General features: G+C 47.2%; 1 protein-coding gene across 1 annotated transcript in view; it reads right to left on the reverse strand.

Moving 5' to 3' along the window:
* LRP1B (LDL receptor related protein 1B) overlaps window positions 1-15,390 on the reverse strand; it is a 1,872,788-nt gene that overhangs the window by 975,921 nt on the left and 881,477 nt on the right. Inside the window, exons 9-10 of the mRNA XM_066577770.1 lie at window positions 8,662-8,833; window positions 2,014-2,157 (exon numbers count right to left, since the gene is read on the reverse strand). Of these exons, the coding sequence (XP_066433867.1) occupies window positions 2,014-2,157; window positions 8,662-8,833 (316 nt within the window). The remainder of the gene's footprint in view (window positions 1-2,013; window positions 2,158-8,661; window positions 8,834-15,390) is intronic.

The raw sequence follows: 15,390 nt of genomic DNA on the forward strand, positions 1-15,390 counted from the left end.
GGGGGTATAAACATATCCTGCCATAACATAGACTACAACCTACACCATAAACTAAGCCTGAACTACAAGTAGTCTGAGCTGCATTAACCCCAGAAGCCATCTACTGGTCACAAATAGTATAGCTTATTCTGGACATTAAAGGGGTTGTGCCAAGATTGACTCTTATCACCTATCAGCCAGAAGGGTGATAAACATCTGATTGGTGGAGGACTCTCCGATGAGAACCACACGTGTCCCAAGAATGGGGATCCTGTGATCCCCTCTCCCCTCCACTACAGGCTCAGGGCACCCCCAGCAGTAAGAGATTGAATGGAGCGGTGGTTGCACATGCGGGGTTCTGTTGGTTCCACTCCATTCCTCTTTAGGGCAGCTGTCAGAGATAGCTGAGGGATATTACTTGGCTGTTCCCATCAGCCCCATTGAAATGAATAAAGTGGTGCCATGCAGGCACAGCCACCACTCCGTATAATCTCTTCATCACTGTGGGTGGGTGCAGGGAACTCACAGGGACAAGACGGGGGACAAGGGACCACCGTTCTTGAGATCAGTGGGCAGCTAAGTGTTGAGACTGATCAGACTTATCACCTATCAACCTTTTAGTTATTGGTATTTTCTGTGTATGCCTGCTAGCAGCAAACAACCGCCCCCTGCAGTCACACTTTGACCATTGTCTATTAGTATAGCAGCCCACACTCTTCACCCCATCATACCATGCCCACCTCCACCCTGCCATACCGTGTACATCTCCACCCCGTCATACCATGCCCACCTCCACCCCGCCATACCAGGCACATCTTCACTCTGTCATACCATGCCCATCTCCTACCCGCAATACCAGGCACATCTCCACCCCGCTATACTGTGCACACCTCCACCCCACCATACCAGACAAATCTTCACTCCGTCTCACCATGCCCACCTCCACCCTGCCATACCGTGCACATCTCCGCCCCGTCATACGATGCCCATCTCCACCCCGCTATACCGGGCACATCTTCACCCTGTCATACCATGCCCACCTCCACCCCGTCATACCGTGCACATCTCCACCCCACCATACCGGGCACATCTCCACCCCACCATACCGGGCACATCTCCACCCCACCATACCGGGCACATCTTCACCCCGTCATACCATGCACATCTCCACCCCGCCATACCGGGCACATCTCCACCCCGCTATACTGTGCACACCTCCACCCCACCATACTGTGCACACCTCCACCCCACCATACCATGCACATCTCCACCCCACCATACCGTGCACATCTCCACCCCACCATACCGGGCACATCTCCACCCCACCATACCGGGCACATCTTCAGCCCCTTTACCTTCTGTATCCCCCCGTTATCTGTAGTATGTAAGCTCGTTTGAGCCCCCCACCCTACTGTCTCCATCAACTGATTACTACATGGTACCTGTTCCCTGTCTTGTAAGCGCTGTGGAATATGTTGGCACCATATAAAGAAAGCTTTTTATAATTATGTGTATACTGAAGTCTACAAACAGCCTACTCCTACTGTACTTGTTATGAATACAAGTTTGTGGAACCCAACTGAAAACCCAAATAATCACCAATAAACAAGAGCTTACGGAGTTTGCCCAAAAATAACTCATGATGTGTATTTGATATGCTAGAATATCCAACTGGTGAATGTCCACTGAAGTCTATAGGCGATGGCTTACTATATTCTAATGTATACAGCTCCCACTAAATGCAATAACAATGGTAAGGAGTGAGCTCCCCCTAGTGGTGGCTGCAGTTATAGACCATTATAACATTTAAAGCGTACCTGAGTTTTGAACAAGTTTTGTAAAGATAACAGTGGGAGGTGGGGTGTAATAAAATGTGCTATTAACTACAGAAGCTCCATATTTAACAAGAGGCAGGGGATTGCAGAGGAGCTGGAAGGGAGACCCCTAGTGGCAGCCACTTCAAACTTCACCGCGCTTGTTCCCTCGTGCCGATGCCCTGCGTTGCCTTAGAGCGCTGTGCATCGCCTCACTTACTTTTGCAGGACTTTCCATCCAGCGCCAGGCTGAAGCCAGTTTTGCAGCGGCAGGTCCGGGTTTTGTAGCTGGCTCCGAGCAGACAGATGTGCGCGCAGCCCCCCGGCGTGTCATCTGGGCTCACTTCACATGCGTGACTCCTGACTGCAAGAAATCACGGCAAACATCACGCACAAATTGCTTTTTAAAATAAACATTATTTACTTCGCTCCGTGAAAGTCAGTGACAACAAAATTGATGTCATTTTACCAATGACTGCCTAAACTGTCGGCCATGAATTAAACATATTAATGTAAATGTAGGATCCTTCATTCATCATCTCGGTTAGTGCTGGAAACAGATGAACATTCTTTAACGTGTCCATCTAATAATAAGATTCTGCTCATGAATATTCCTTTGCACTTAGTATTTATCGCATTTAATTTGCTAAAGCAGCAGTTTGTGCTCCGGAGCTGCTTTCCTCTGGGAACAGGAAGTTACAGCCATACTGGGCCACTTTAAAAACTACTGAAAACACTTTTTGGTCATCCAGTCACCTGATCGCCCACAAGTACTTGTCCAACCCAGTTAATCTTGTATATGTTACTACACTATGCGACAGACCAATGCCTCTACAGCGCCATCTATGAGAAGGAAGCATTCTTGCAAGTCAATATCAGACCTTTTAACAAGTCTTGTAGCAATGACTAAGAATATAAGATAAAGCCAGTCTGACATTCACTTGCAGGATTGCTACCTTCCAATAGGTGGTGCTGTGGAGGTATTGTTCCATCTTCCATTTGCAAATTTTCAAGAGGAGCATGGGCGGCTTCACAAGCCTCCTCACACCTTCTAGGTGCCCTACCTAAGGAAAAACCATACCCTTCATGACCCCTGTTACCACCATAGTTGTACACTGATGCTTTGTTTGCTTACTGGGATTAGCAAAGAAGTCACCCCTACTTATTGGTTGAAACACTCTACATGCAGCATTGGCCCACAGCATCCTAGGAGCTGCTAGAACAATAGCCTCCAAAGTTTTTGCTGTTGCAGAGCTATAACTCCCATCCAGGGCTGCTTCAACCATAGAACAAACTGTGCTTCTGTACCGGACCCCAGGCAACGGAGCAACGGCACCACTTTCCAATGTATCCACATCCTCTGGTCCCAGATACAGTTCAAAGTGTTGCAGAGCTTAAAAAAAGAATGAATCAAGCTATACTCACTTCTTATGTCCCCTACCACTCCAGCCCCGCAGTCTCACTTGCAGGCCTGGCAGTCATGTGCCCATCTAAGTGTATGACTGTTGTAGCCGAGCACCAGTCTCAGTATACTAGAAGCCAGTGATTGACTGCAGCAGTTGTAAGGGGGCCAAGCAGACGCAGCTACAGATGTCAGCAGCAGTGTGTACTGCTTGGGATACCAAAGGGCTCAAGGACTGAGAGAGGGGCAAAGGAAGCAGCAGAGGACTGCAGAGTACGTGGTGGCAGCCAATGATCGCTATCCATGTGCTGGGGAAGTAGCAGCCCTGATGCCCAGGGGACTAACATTGTGGACACCAGAAGGCCCTGATGACCCAGGGGCCAAGGCAGACGAGCAGCATGGAAGAGGAACCAGGCAGCGTTCATTAAAATCCTCTTCTTTATTAGAACATATGCTTTCTCATGTGGTTCTAATAAAGAGGATTTTAATGAATGCTGCCTGGTTCTTCTTTTCTGCATTGATGACCAACGGTGGACCCGGGGAGTCGGGACCCTAACTGGGCTACTGCATAGTGCCTTGCACCAGCGGTGTGACTGAACCCTTGGAGTGCTTTTGTAACTCTTTTTCTTCAAGCAGCATGGAAGGAGAGGGAGGCTCCCTTCCCGTTAAGACTTGGTCTGGAAGTAGACGACAGCGCTACAGACAGGAAAGGATAGTGCAAGTTGAAGGATGCGTAAGACCAGTCCAATGAGACGATAGTGGGCACACTATAGGGGTTATGACTGATGTGACTGAAGGAGTATCCCCGCAGAAGGGACTGTGAGACGAGGAATACGAGAATTGTGATGACGCAGTGTGATGTTTAGTAGTAAAATAGAAAATGTGATGCAAGGCGCTGTGGGCCATGTGATATACTGTAACCGGAGGACAAGGCACTGTGGGCCATGTAATATACTGTAACCGGAGGACAATGCACTGTGGGCCATGTGATATACTGCAACCGGAGGACAAGGCACTGTGGGCCATGTAATATACTGCAAGCGGAGGACAAGGCACTGTGGGCCATGTGATATACTGTAACCGGAGGACAAGGCACTGTGGGCCATGTGATATACTGTAACCGGAGGACAAGGCACTGTGGGCCATGTGATATACTGTAACCGGAGGACAATGCACTGTGGGCCATGTGATATACTGCAACCGGAGGACAAGGCACTGTGGGCCATGTAATATACTGCAACCGGAGGACAAGGCACTGTGGGCCATGTGATATACTGTAACCGGAGGACAAGGCACTGTGGGCCATGTGATATACTGTAAACGGAGGACAATGCACTGTGGGCCATGTGATATACTGTAACCGGAGGACAAGGCACTGTGGGACATGTGATATACTGTAACCGGAGGACAAGGCACTGTGGGCCATGTGATATACTGTAACCGGAGGACAAGGCACTGTGGGCCATGTGATATACTGTAACTGGAGGACAAGGCACTGTGGGCCATGTGATATACTGTAACCGGAGGACAAGGCACTGTGGGCCATGTGATATACTGTAACCAGAGGACAAGGCACTGTGGGCCATGTGATATACTGTAACCGGAGGACAAGGCACTGTGGGCCATGTGATATACTGTAACCGGAGGACAAGGCACTGTGGGCCATGTGATATACTGTAACTAGAGGACAAGGCACTATGGCAATGCGATATACTGTGACCGGAGGACAAGGCACTGTGGGCCATGTGATATACTGCAACTGGAGGACAAGGCACTGTGGGCCATGTGATATACTGTAACCGGAGGACAAGGCACTGTGGGCCATGTGATATACTGTAAACGGAGGACAAGGCACTGTGGGCCATGTGATATACTGTAACCAGAGGACAAGGCACTGTGGGCCATGTCATATACTGTAACTGGAGGACAGGGCACTGTGGGCCATGTGATATACTGTAACCAGAGGACAAGGCACTGTGGGCCATGTGATATACTGTAACCGGAGAACAAGGCACTGCGGGCCATGTGATATACTCTAACCGGAGGAAAAGGCACTGTGGGCCATGTGATATACTGTAACCGGAGGACAAGGCACTGTGGGCCATGTGATATACTGTAACCGGAGGACAAGGCACTGTGGGCCATGTGATATACTGTAACCGGAGGACAAGGCACTGTGGGCCATGTGATATACTGTAACCGGAGGACAAGGCACTGTGGGCCATGTGATATACTGTAACCGGAGGACAAGGCACTGTGGGCCATGTGATATACTGTAACCGGAGGACAAGGCACTGTGGGCCATGTGATATACTGTAAACGGAGGACAAGGCACTGTGGGCCATGTGATATACTGTAAACGGAGGACAAGGCACTGTGGGCCATGTGATATACTGTAACCAGAGGACAAGGCACTGTGGGCCATGTCATATACTGTAACTGGAGGACAGGGCACTGTGGGCCATGTGATATACTGTAACCAGAGGACAAGGCACTGTGGGCCATGTGATATACTGTAACCGGAGAACAAGGCACTGCGGGCCATGTGATATACTCTAATCGGAGGAAAAGGCACTGTGGGCCATGTGATATACTGTAACCGGAGGACAAGGCACTGTGGGCCATGTGATATACTGTAACCGGAGAACAAGGCACTGTGGGGCATGTGATACACTGTAACCGGAGGACAAGGCACTGTGGGCCATGTGATATACTGTAACCGGAGGACAAGGCACTGTGGGCCCTGTGATATACTGTAACTGGAGGACAAGGCACTGTGGGACATGTAATATACTGTAAACGGAGGACAAGGCACTGTGGGCCATGTGATATACTGTAAACGGAGGACAAGGCACTGTGGGCCATGTGATATACTGTAACTAGAGGACAAGGCACTATGGCCATGCGATATACTGTAACCGGAGGACAAGGCACTGTGGGCCATGTGTTATACTGTAACTGGAGGACACGGCACTGTGGGCCATGTGATATACTGTAATCGGAGGAAAAGGCACTGTGGGCCATGTGATATACTGTAACCGGAGGACAAGGCACTGTGGGCCATGTGATATACTGTAAACGGAGGACAAGGCACTGTGGGCCATGTGATATACTGTAAACTGAGGACAAGGCACTGTGGGCCATGTGATATACTGTAACTAGAGGACAAGGCACTATGGCCATGCGATATACTGTAACCGGAGGACAAGGCACTGTGGGCCATGTGATATACTGTAACCGGAGGACAAGGCACTGTGGGCCATGTGATATACTGTAACCGGAGGACAAGGCACTGTGGGCCATGTGATATACTGTAACCGGAGGACAAGGCACTGTGGGCCATGTGATATACTGTAACCGGAGGACAAGGCACTGTGGGCCATGTGATATACTGTAACCGGAGGACAAGGCACTGTGGGCCATGTGATATACTGTAACCGGAGGACAAGGCACTGTGGGCCATGTGATATACTGCAACCGGAGGACAAGGCACTATGGCCCATGTGATATACTGTAACCGGAGGACAAGGCACTGTGGGACATGTGATATACTGTAACCGGAGGACAAGGCACTGTGGGCGATGTGATATACTGTAACCGGAGGACAAGGCACTGTGGGCCATGTGATATACTGTAACCGGAGGACAAGGCACTGTGGGACATGTGATATACTGCAACCGGAGGACAAGGCACTATGGCCCATGTGATATACTGTAAACTGAGGACAAGGCACTGTGGGCCATGTGATATACTGTAACTAGAGGACAAGGCACTATGGCCATGCGATATACTGTAACCGGAGGACAAGGCACTGTGGGCCATGTGATATACTGTAACCGGAGGACAAGGCACTGTGGGCCATGTGATATACTGTAACCGGAGGACAAGGCACTGTGGGCCATGTGATATACTGTAACCGGAGGACAAGGCACTGTGGGACATGTGATATACTGTAACCGGAGGACAAGGCACTGTGGGCCCTGTGATATACTGTAACTGGAGGACAAGGCACTATGGCCCATGTGATATACTGTAACCGGAGGACAAGGCACTGTGGGCCATGTGATATACTGTAACCGGAGGACAAGGCACTGTGGGCCATGTGATATACTGTAACCGGAGGACAAGGCACTGTGGGCCATGTGATATACTGTAACCGGAGGACAAGACACTGTGGGCCATGTGATATACTGCAACCGGAGGACAAGGCACTATGGCCCATGTGATATACTGTAACCGGAGGACAAGGCACTGTGGGACATGTGATATACTGTAACCGGAGGACAAGGCACTGTGGGCCATGTGATATACTGTAACCGGAGGACAAGGCACTGTAGGACATGTGATATACTGTAACCGGAGGACAAGGCACTATGGCCCATGTGATATACTGTAACCGGAGGGCAAGGCATGGTGGGCCATGTGATATACTGTAACCGGAGGACAAGGCACTTTGAGCAGCAATGTTTTGTGCAGGTCATGGAGTCTGGGAGAAAATGGACTGTAGATGTCTATGCATTTAAGTTGCGCTGAGTCTGCAGTGACGTGGGACTCAGAAATTGGTAATGTATCCTGGCACCTACGGTGCGTGAGGCCGCAAGGTCGCCATGCCACAGGCCTTCCAGAATGTAATATGGAGTACAGTCAGCAGTATGGAGTGCTGCTAGAATAGTAGTTAGTCATGAGAGAGTGTGGATTCTAGATGAAAATACGTAATGCGCAACTGCAGCCGCCTCTGTGGAGCGAAACAGCGTTTATAAAGTTGTTGTTCGCTAAAACATATTTTTATAAATACGTCACACCACATGTCACATGTTTAGATTGTCACATGTCACATGCTTAGATTGTCACATGTTTAGATTGTCACGTCACGTGTTTAGATTGTCACATGTTTAGATTGTCACATGTTTAGATTGTCACGTGTTTAGATTGTCACATGTCACGTGTTTAGATTGTCACATGTCACGTGTTTATTGTCACGTGTTTAGATTGTCACATGTCACATGCTTAGACTGTCACATGTTTAGATTGTCACGTCACGTGTTTAGATTGTCACATGTCACGTGTTTAGATTGTCACATGCTTAGATTGTCACGTGTTTAGACCCTGAAATGAGTGTTTGACCTTCAAGTAAGCGGGGATTGGGGAGGGCAACCGTTGGGTTCTGTGAGGATGAGTGTTTATTACTTTTTAAGACACCAACAAATCCATGGCTGGAGGGGGTGCGGACACTGTGCCGGGGGTCTACCCATAGCACCCACGTGCTGAGCCCACTAGGGTACTAAAACAGCCCTTTTCCCAGCATGCAATGACAATTTCAGTCTAGTTGTGCATCCAGGAGTCGGCATTTTACAACAGTTGAAGATTTGAATTTCCGCTCATTTGAGGAAATCCCGACTAAAGCGAAGGATACATTATAACTACCAGATCTGTTACATTAGACGAGCCAATCGGTGCGCGGCTTACCTGACGGCTGGGTGCGTTTATGATAGACCTTTATGCCGCGGGCGTTTTCCAGCATCAGTAATGGCTTGACCTCCGACTGGTTGAACCTGTTGATCTTCAGGATGTGGGAGCTGCCCAGGTTGGTTGTATATAAGTAGTTCTCAAACACAGATAATCCGTAGACCTGACTGACCTACGAGAGGGGAAATACTTGGAATCAGTTCTGTGGAAATTATCTTCATTCATTCTCATTTATACATTCTCAGTTCATACATTCATTTTTTCATTCACTTATTTTATCTATTCATTCATATAACAGCCTCCCAGCTCTGTCTCCTCGCCTCTGATGTTCCAGGATGTCGCTATCAGCCCACCGGCACCTCTGAAACACACTTGTTTATTTCTGCTAATGCATTTATATCATGAGCTTGGTTAGTGTATTATATCTATGTACTGAGCTTGATTCTGTGGCTGTATTTATTTACTCAGCTGGGTCTTTGTACAATATTTGTTACAAGCTTGGTTCTGGTGCTGCACATATTTGTTGAGATTGCTTCTGGTGTTGGCTGCATGTTATGGCTCTACCTCCCCTCCTCTTCCTCTTGCTGTTGGGATCCCCCTGGGCTCTGTCCTCGGCCCCCTTCTTTTCTCCATCTACACAGCCCCTATTGGACAAACCATCAGGAGATTTGGCCTCCAATACCACCTGTATGCTGATGACACCCAGCTATACACCTCTTCCCGTGACATCTCTGCACCTTTCCTCCAAAACATCACCGACTGTCTGTCCGCTGTCTCTAACACTATGTCCTCTCTCTACCGAAAACTAAACCTCTCTAAAACTGACCTGCTGGTATTTCCACCCTTCACTAACCGACCTCATCCTGACATCTCCATCTCAGTGTGTGGCGCCACCATAACTCCTAGACAACATGCCCGCTGCCTTGGGGTCATATTCGACTCTGATCTCTCCTTTACCCCCTACATCCAATCTCTCGCCCGGACCTGTCAGCTGCACCTCAAGAACATCGCAAGAATCCGCTCTTTTCTCACTGTGGACACGCTAAAAACGCTCACTGTTGCCCTCATCCACTCCCGGCTCGATTATTGCAACTCATTGCTGATCGGCCTCCCCTGCACCAGACTCTACCCTCTCCAATCCATCCTGAATGCAGCAGCCAGGCTCATCTTCCTGTCCAGCCGCTACTCGGACGCCTCTGCCCTGTGCCGGTCACTGCACTGGCTGCCCGTTAAATACAGAATTCAATTTAAACTCGCTACCTTCATCCACAAAGCCCTCCACAGTGCAGCGCCCCCCTATATTGTATTCTTCATCCACAGTGCAGCGCCACCCTATATTGTATTCTTCATCCACAGTGCAGCGCCACCCTATATTGTATTCTTCATCCACAGTGCAGCGCCACCCTATATTGCCTCCCTCATCTCAATCCATCACCCAACCCGGGCTCTCCGCTCTGCTAATGAAACCAGACTGAGTGCCCCTTTAATTCGAACTTCTCATTCCCGCCTCCAAGACTTCTCCAGAGCAGCACCGGTCCTCTGGAACGCACTACCAAAGGCTACCCAAGCAATCCAGGACTCGCAGAACTTCAGGCGTGCTCTAAAAACGCACCTCTTCAGGGAGCCATACCACATTCCCTAAACAAACCCCTCTGTACCCCGCTGATAACATGCTCCCTGACCTACTGACTGCAATCCCTGCCAGCCATCATAAGCCCCTCCTGCAGTCATACCGTTTCTGCCGTCACACGACTAAATGTCTGACCATTGTCTGTGTGTATAACATCGCTCACTCTCCACCTCTCCATATGGCGCACATCTCCAGCCCTTTACCTTCTGTATCCCCCATTACTTGTAGTATGTAAGCTCGTTGGAGCAGGACCCTCACCCCTATTGTTTCCATCAGCTGATTACTATGTAACCATGGTTCTGTAATCTTTGTATTTTGTCTTTCTGTATCCCCCTGTCTATGTAAGCGCTGCGGAATATGTTGGCGCTATACAAATAAAGTTTATTATTATTATTATGAGCTTGCTTTTACAACTGTATGTTATGAGCTTGGTTCTGGTGCTGTATTTATGCTATGAGCTTGGTTCTGGTACAGTATTTATTCACTAAGCTGCTATCTTGCTGCTTTCCGAACAAGCAGAACACAGGGAGACTGCCTATCAGTGTAATATATATTAATATTGTTTCTTTACAACAATATCAATCTATAACTGCCTATTTCTAACCTCTTTTCAGCCATGGTCCTCAGGCCTTCTGCACCGGACTGATATTCCTAGCAGCGCTGCCATCATTTCAGGTCATTGTAATTTCATGTAGCCCAACAGAGTATCATAGACTGCTCCACATGCTGTTATACAGCTGCAGATACATCTATAGTGATGCATGATCACATCTCAGTGTGTAATCTTACTGAAAGGACTTGCATGTTTGGATGCAGTCACATCTGTGTGGGGCATGCAGTATTCCTCTTCTGCCATGTACAACAAAAAGGGTTTGGCCCGGTGTCACCAGTAGAGCAAAGTGTGATTGTTCTCAGTGAGAGAAACCAAGTAATCTTGTAGATATGATATCTTTTAATGGCCAACAAAAATACATGATGTCACAGTGAGCTTTCCAACTCCTCAGGGAATATATATATATACATACATATGACAAGGCACAGACATGGTGGGATTAATCTGCATTTACAACACCACCAGAACAGGATGAATAAAGGAATAAATAATTAATCTGCTGATAAGGGATGTGAAGCTTTAATGGTCCATGAATTAGTGTTAGGGGGTCACCAGGCCAGAGTGTTATCTCTGCTATAGATTTCTCATGCTTTCCAGTCAAGCATGAATCCTCTTGAAGAATTTAACCCTGTGTTGTAAGTGTCAAAGGTTGTTATAAACTTGTAGTCCCAAATTCTTCTATGGCTTTGTGATTTGCAATTGCCTTTTAATACGGTGACTTTCATGTGTTCTATGTTGTGTCTATGAGTAGAACAATGCTCGGCCGCAGGTAAATCGGTCTTTCCCTCTATAATCGTGTGGTGTTGAGATCTCATCCTGGCTTTCAGTTTCTGTCCTGTTTCTCCAACATGAAGACCCCAAAAGGACATTTACTGCAGCGGATCCGGTACATAACATCAGAGGGGGAACATGTGAATGTCCCTAAGAATCCTATAGTCCTGCTGTGTGTTGGGGATTAGTATCTTGTCCGCAGTCTGTACATGCCAGCAGGTCTGTGCCTTGCCATATGTATGCATGTGTGTGTGTGTATATATATATATATATATATATCCCTTTGGATCTATTCCATTAAGCCTGAGGAAGAACCCTGAGAAGGTTGGGAAGCTCAGTATAACATCATGTATTTCTATTAGCCATTAAAAGGTCTCCTATCTACAAGATGACTCGGTTTCTCTTACTGAGATAAATCACATTTTGCTCTTTTGTCTTAACTATAAGAAAAAAATATGCCCTCTGAGGATAAAGCCGCCAGCATGACAAATCTAAGTGGGCGGTCTTGCAGGTGGTTCTGGTTCAGGTTGTCTGCCACTTGATCTTTCTCATCTTTTCCCCTTGTCTAATAATTGACTTCTAGAGCGCCAATCATTAGACAAGGGGCGGGATTAAGAAGGGCTGAGTGGCAGACAGCCTGAACCACAACGAGCTGCAAGTCTGCCCACTGGACAGATTGCAGCCAATTTACATAGAGTGTGGAGAACATGAAGGACCTCAAATGGAAAAAGTGGAGGCACAAGCTTAACCCCTTAGTGACCACGCTTTTTTTCATTTTTCCATTTTCGTTTTTTCCTCCCCCCTTTCAATAAATTGTAACTCTTTAATTTATCCACGGGGATGGCTTGATAGGCATTCTGCCATGGCAGCCCCAGGGCCTTTCAGAAGGCCCCGACTGCCACGACACCCGCACGGCTCTCTGACTTTTGCAATACGAGTTGTATTTTTCAGCGGTAAGATTGAAATACTATATAATGTATGGAAGTTTAAAAAAAAATCTAAGTGGAGTAAAATGGCAAAAAACTGAATTCTACAATTCTCTAACTTCCCAATGCCGTATAAACATGAAATTTGGCCCGAGCATTCTTTAGGTCCTAAATAGGAAAAGTAAATGGGTCACAACTCGATTATTCAATGCTAAGTGCAAAAGTAAGTGCAACCCTATGTAATGTACCTAATCTAATTCTCTATCTTCCCGGTGTCGTACAAACATGAAATTTGGCAGGAAGATTCTTTAGGTCCTAAATAGGAAAAGTAAAGGGCTCACAATTTGATTATTTAATTCTAAGTGCAGAAGAAAGAGACCCCTTATGTTATGCAGCTTCCTGGGGTCGTACAAGCTTGAAATTTGGCACGACCATTCTTTAGGTCCTACGTAGGAAAAGTAAAGGGGTCACAACTTGATTATTCCATTCTAAGTGCAGAGGTATGTGGCCCCCTTTATCATATAACTAATAAGACACATCTGAAGCACACAAATATGAAATTTGCCACGACCATTCTGTACGTCCTAATTAGAAAATTAAAGGGGTGGCAACTTCAATATTCAATTCTAAGAGTGAAAAACTGTGAAAATCTGCGATACATGAGAGTTTTTTTTCTCAGAGACCATAAAGCTTAGGGAAATGATTTGTATACTGAAAATAATCTGAGTGTTTAATCGTTTGGCGCGGCGTACATTCAGCCGGCTACAGGCAGAGTGATTGGCTGTCGGAAGGACACAGCTTCGATTATAACACGCCCATCTAGTGCTCAACCATTGGCTGTGCCGTTGCGACGTACAGCAAGCAAGGCTAGTGAAACATTAATTCGCCTTTTTAAGCGCACATGCCAAGGTCTCGGATTGATGGGTTATTTTTATTTAGGCTTGCACCGATCCCGTTACTAGAGTTTAGGTCACTAATAGGCAATACACAAAACTACCTGTATTTTTGACACAGATGCCCAAGAGATCATTTACATTCCAAGACAAATATACTCTCACTTGTACCACCTAGTTTTTTTCTTCGCGGTTCCTTCACTTCAATCGCCTATAAGAGGCCTCTTCTTTTACTTTTATATTAGCCATCTGGTTTCTGTCGCTGCTAACAGCCTGGTTTTCTTAAAGACCAGATAAGCACAGCCACGATTTTCGTGAGCCGATACAAAGAAGCTCTTTGTTTCCCTTCACTAAACGCAGACGCCTTTCAGACAAACTATCGCTCAAATACCGTTTAATGCAAACGCTACAGAGCGATAATCTAAGGACTGACACGCCGGCCGCTGCCTCCATTTTCCAACTATTTTCATTAGGTTAAAATGTCCGTCTTTAAAAGCAAAACCGCCGCTCACTTTTATCGTTCTAACGAATTTTGAGCGATGATCCTTGTGTCTAAATGGCTCCTTAGTGTCAGGATGATATTGTCTGCTTATAACAGTATTAAATGTGCGTTGTGCCCAATCTGAGCTCCTTTAAGTGAAGGGTTTTCTCTGAGACTGGCCGAGGGTTCTAGGAATAAGATCATCATAATAATAATAATAATAAACTTTATTTGTATAGCGCCAACATATCCCGCAGCGCTTACATAGACAGGGGGAATACAGAAAGACAAAATACAAACATTACAGAACCACGGTTACATAGTAATCAGTTGATGGAAACAATAGGGGTGAGGGTCCTGCTCCAACGAGCTTACATACTTCAAGTAATGGGGTGATACAGAAGGTAAAGGGGCTGGAGATGTGCACGGTATGGCGAAGTGTGAGCGATGTTATACACATAGACAATGGTCAGACATTTAGCCGTGTGACGGCAGAAATGGTGTGACTGCAGGAGCGGTTTATGATGGCTAGCAGGGATTGCAGTCAGTAGGTCAGGGAGCATGTTATCAGGCGGAGTACAGAGATTTTTTTTTCTTAGGGAATGCGGTATGCCTCCCTGAAGAGGTGCGTTTTTAGAGCACGCCTGAAGTTCTGCGAGTCCTGGATTGCTCGGGTAGCCTTTGGTAGTGCGTTCCAGAGGACAGGTGCTGCTCTGGAGAAGTCTTGGAGGCGGGAATGAGAAGTTCGAATGAAAGGGGCACTCAGTCTGGTTTCATTAGCAGAGCGGAGAGCCCAGGCTGGTTGATGGATTGAGATGAGGGAGGCGATATAGGGTGGCGCTGCACTGTGGAGGGCTTTGTGGATGAAGGTAGCGAGTTTGAATTGAATTCTGTATTTAACGGGCAGCCAGTGCAGTGACTGGCACAGGGCAGAGGCGTCTGAGTAGCGGCTGGACAGGAAGATGAGCCTGGCTGCCGCATTCGGGATGGACTGGAGAGGGTAGAGTCTGGTGCAGGGGAGGCCGATCAGCAACGAGTTGCAGTAATCGAGCCGGGAGTGGATGAGGGCGACAATAAGCATATCAGCGGAGACGGCAGGCCTCCTTGTCTGGTGCCGCTCATGGGGTTACATTCTACTGACAGGGCTCCAGGGACTGAGGGGTTTGAATATAATGCAGATATAGTTTGCAGGAAGAGCCCCCCAAAGCCCTTTTTGTTCCAAGCCTGAAAGTCCTTACGACCAGTTAATGCGGTCATTATCAGGAATGCGGGTATTTTCCTAGATTCGATAAAATGTGTGATATTTATAACCCTTCTAATATTATCTGGTGCCAATCCCTCACAAATCCCACTTGATCTTCTTTATTTAGTGATGGCAATATAGGCGTCAGTCTACAGGATAATATTTTTGCATA

Source organism: Eleutherodactylus coqui, chromosome 8 (assembly GCF_035609145.1).
Source record: "Eleutherodactylus coqui strain aEleCoq1 chromosome 8, aEleCoq1.hap1, whole genome shotgun sequence".
In the NCBI taxonomy this organism is placed as follows: domain Eukaryota; kingdom Metazoa; phylum Chordata; class Amphibia; order Anura; family Eleutherodactylidae; genus Eleutherodactylus; species Eleutherodactylus coqui.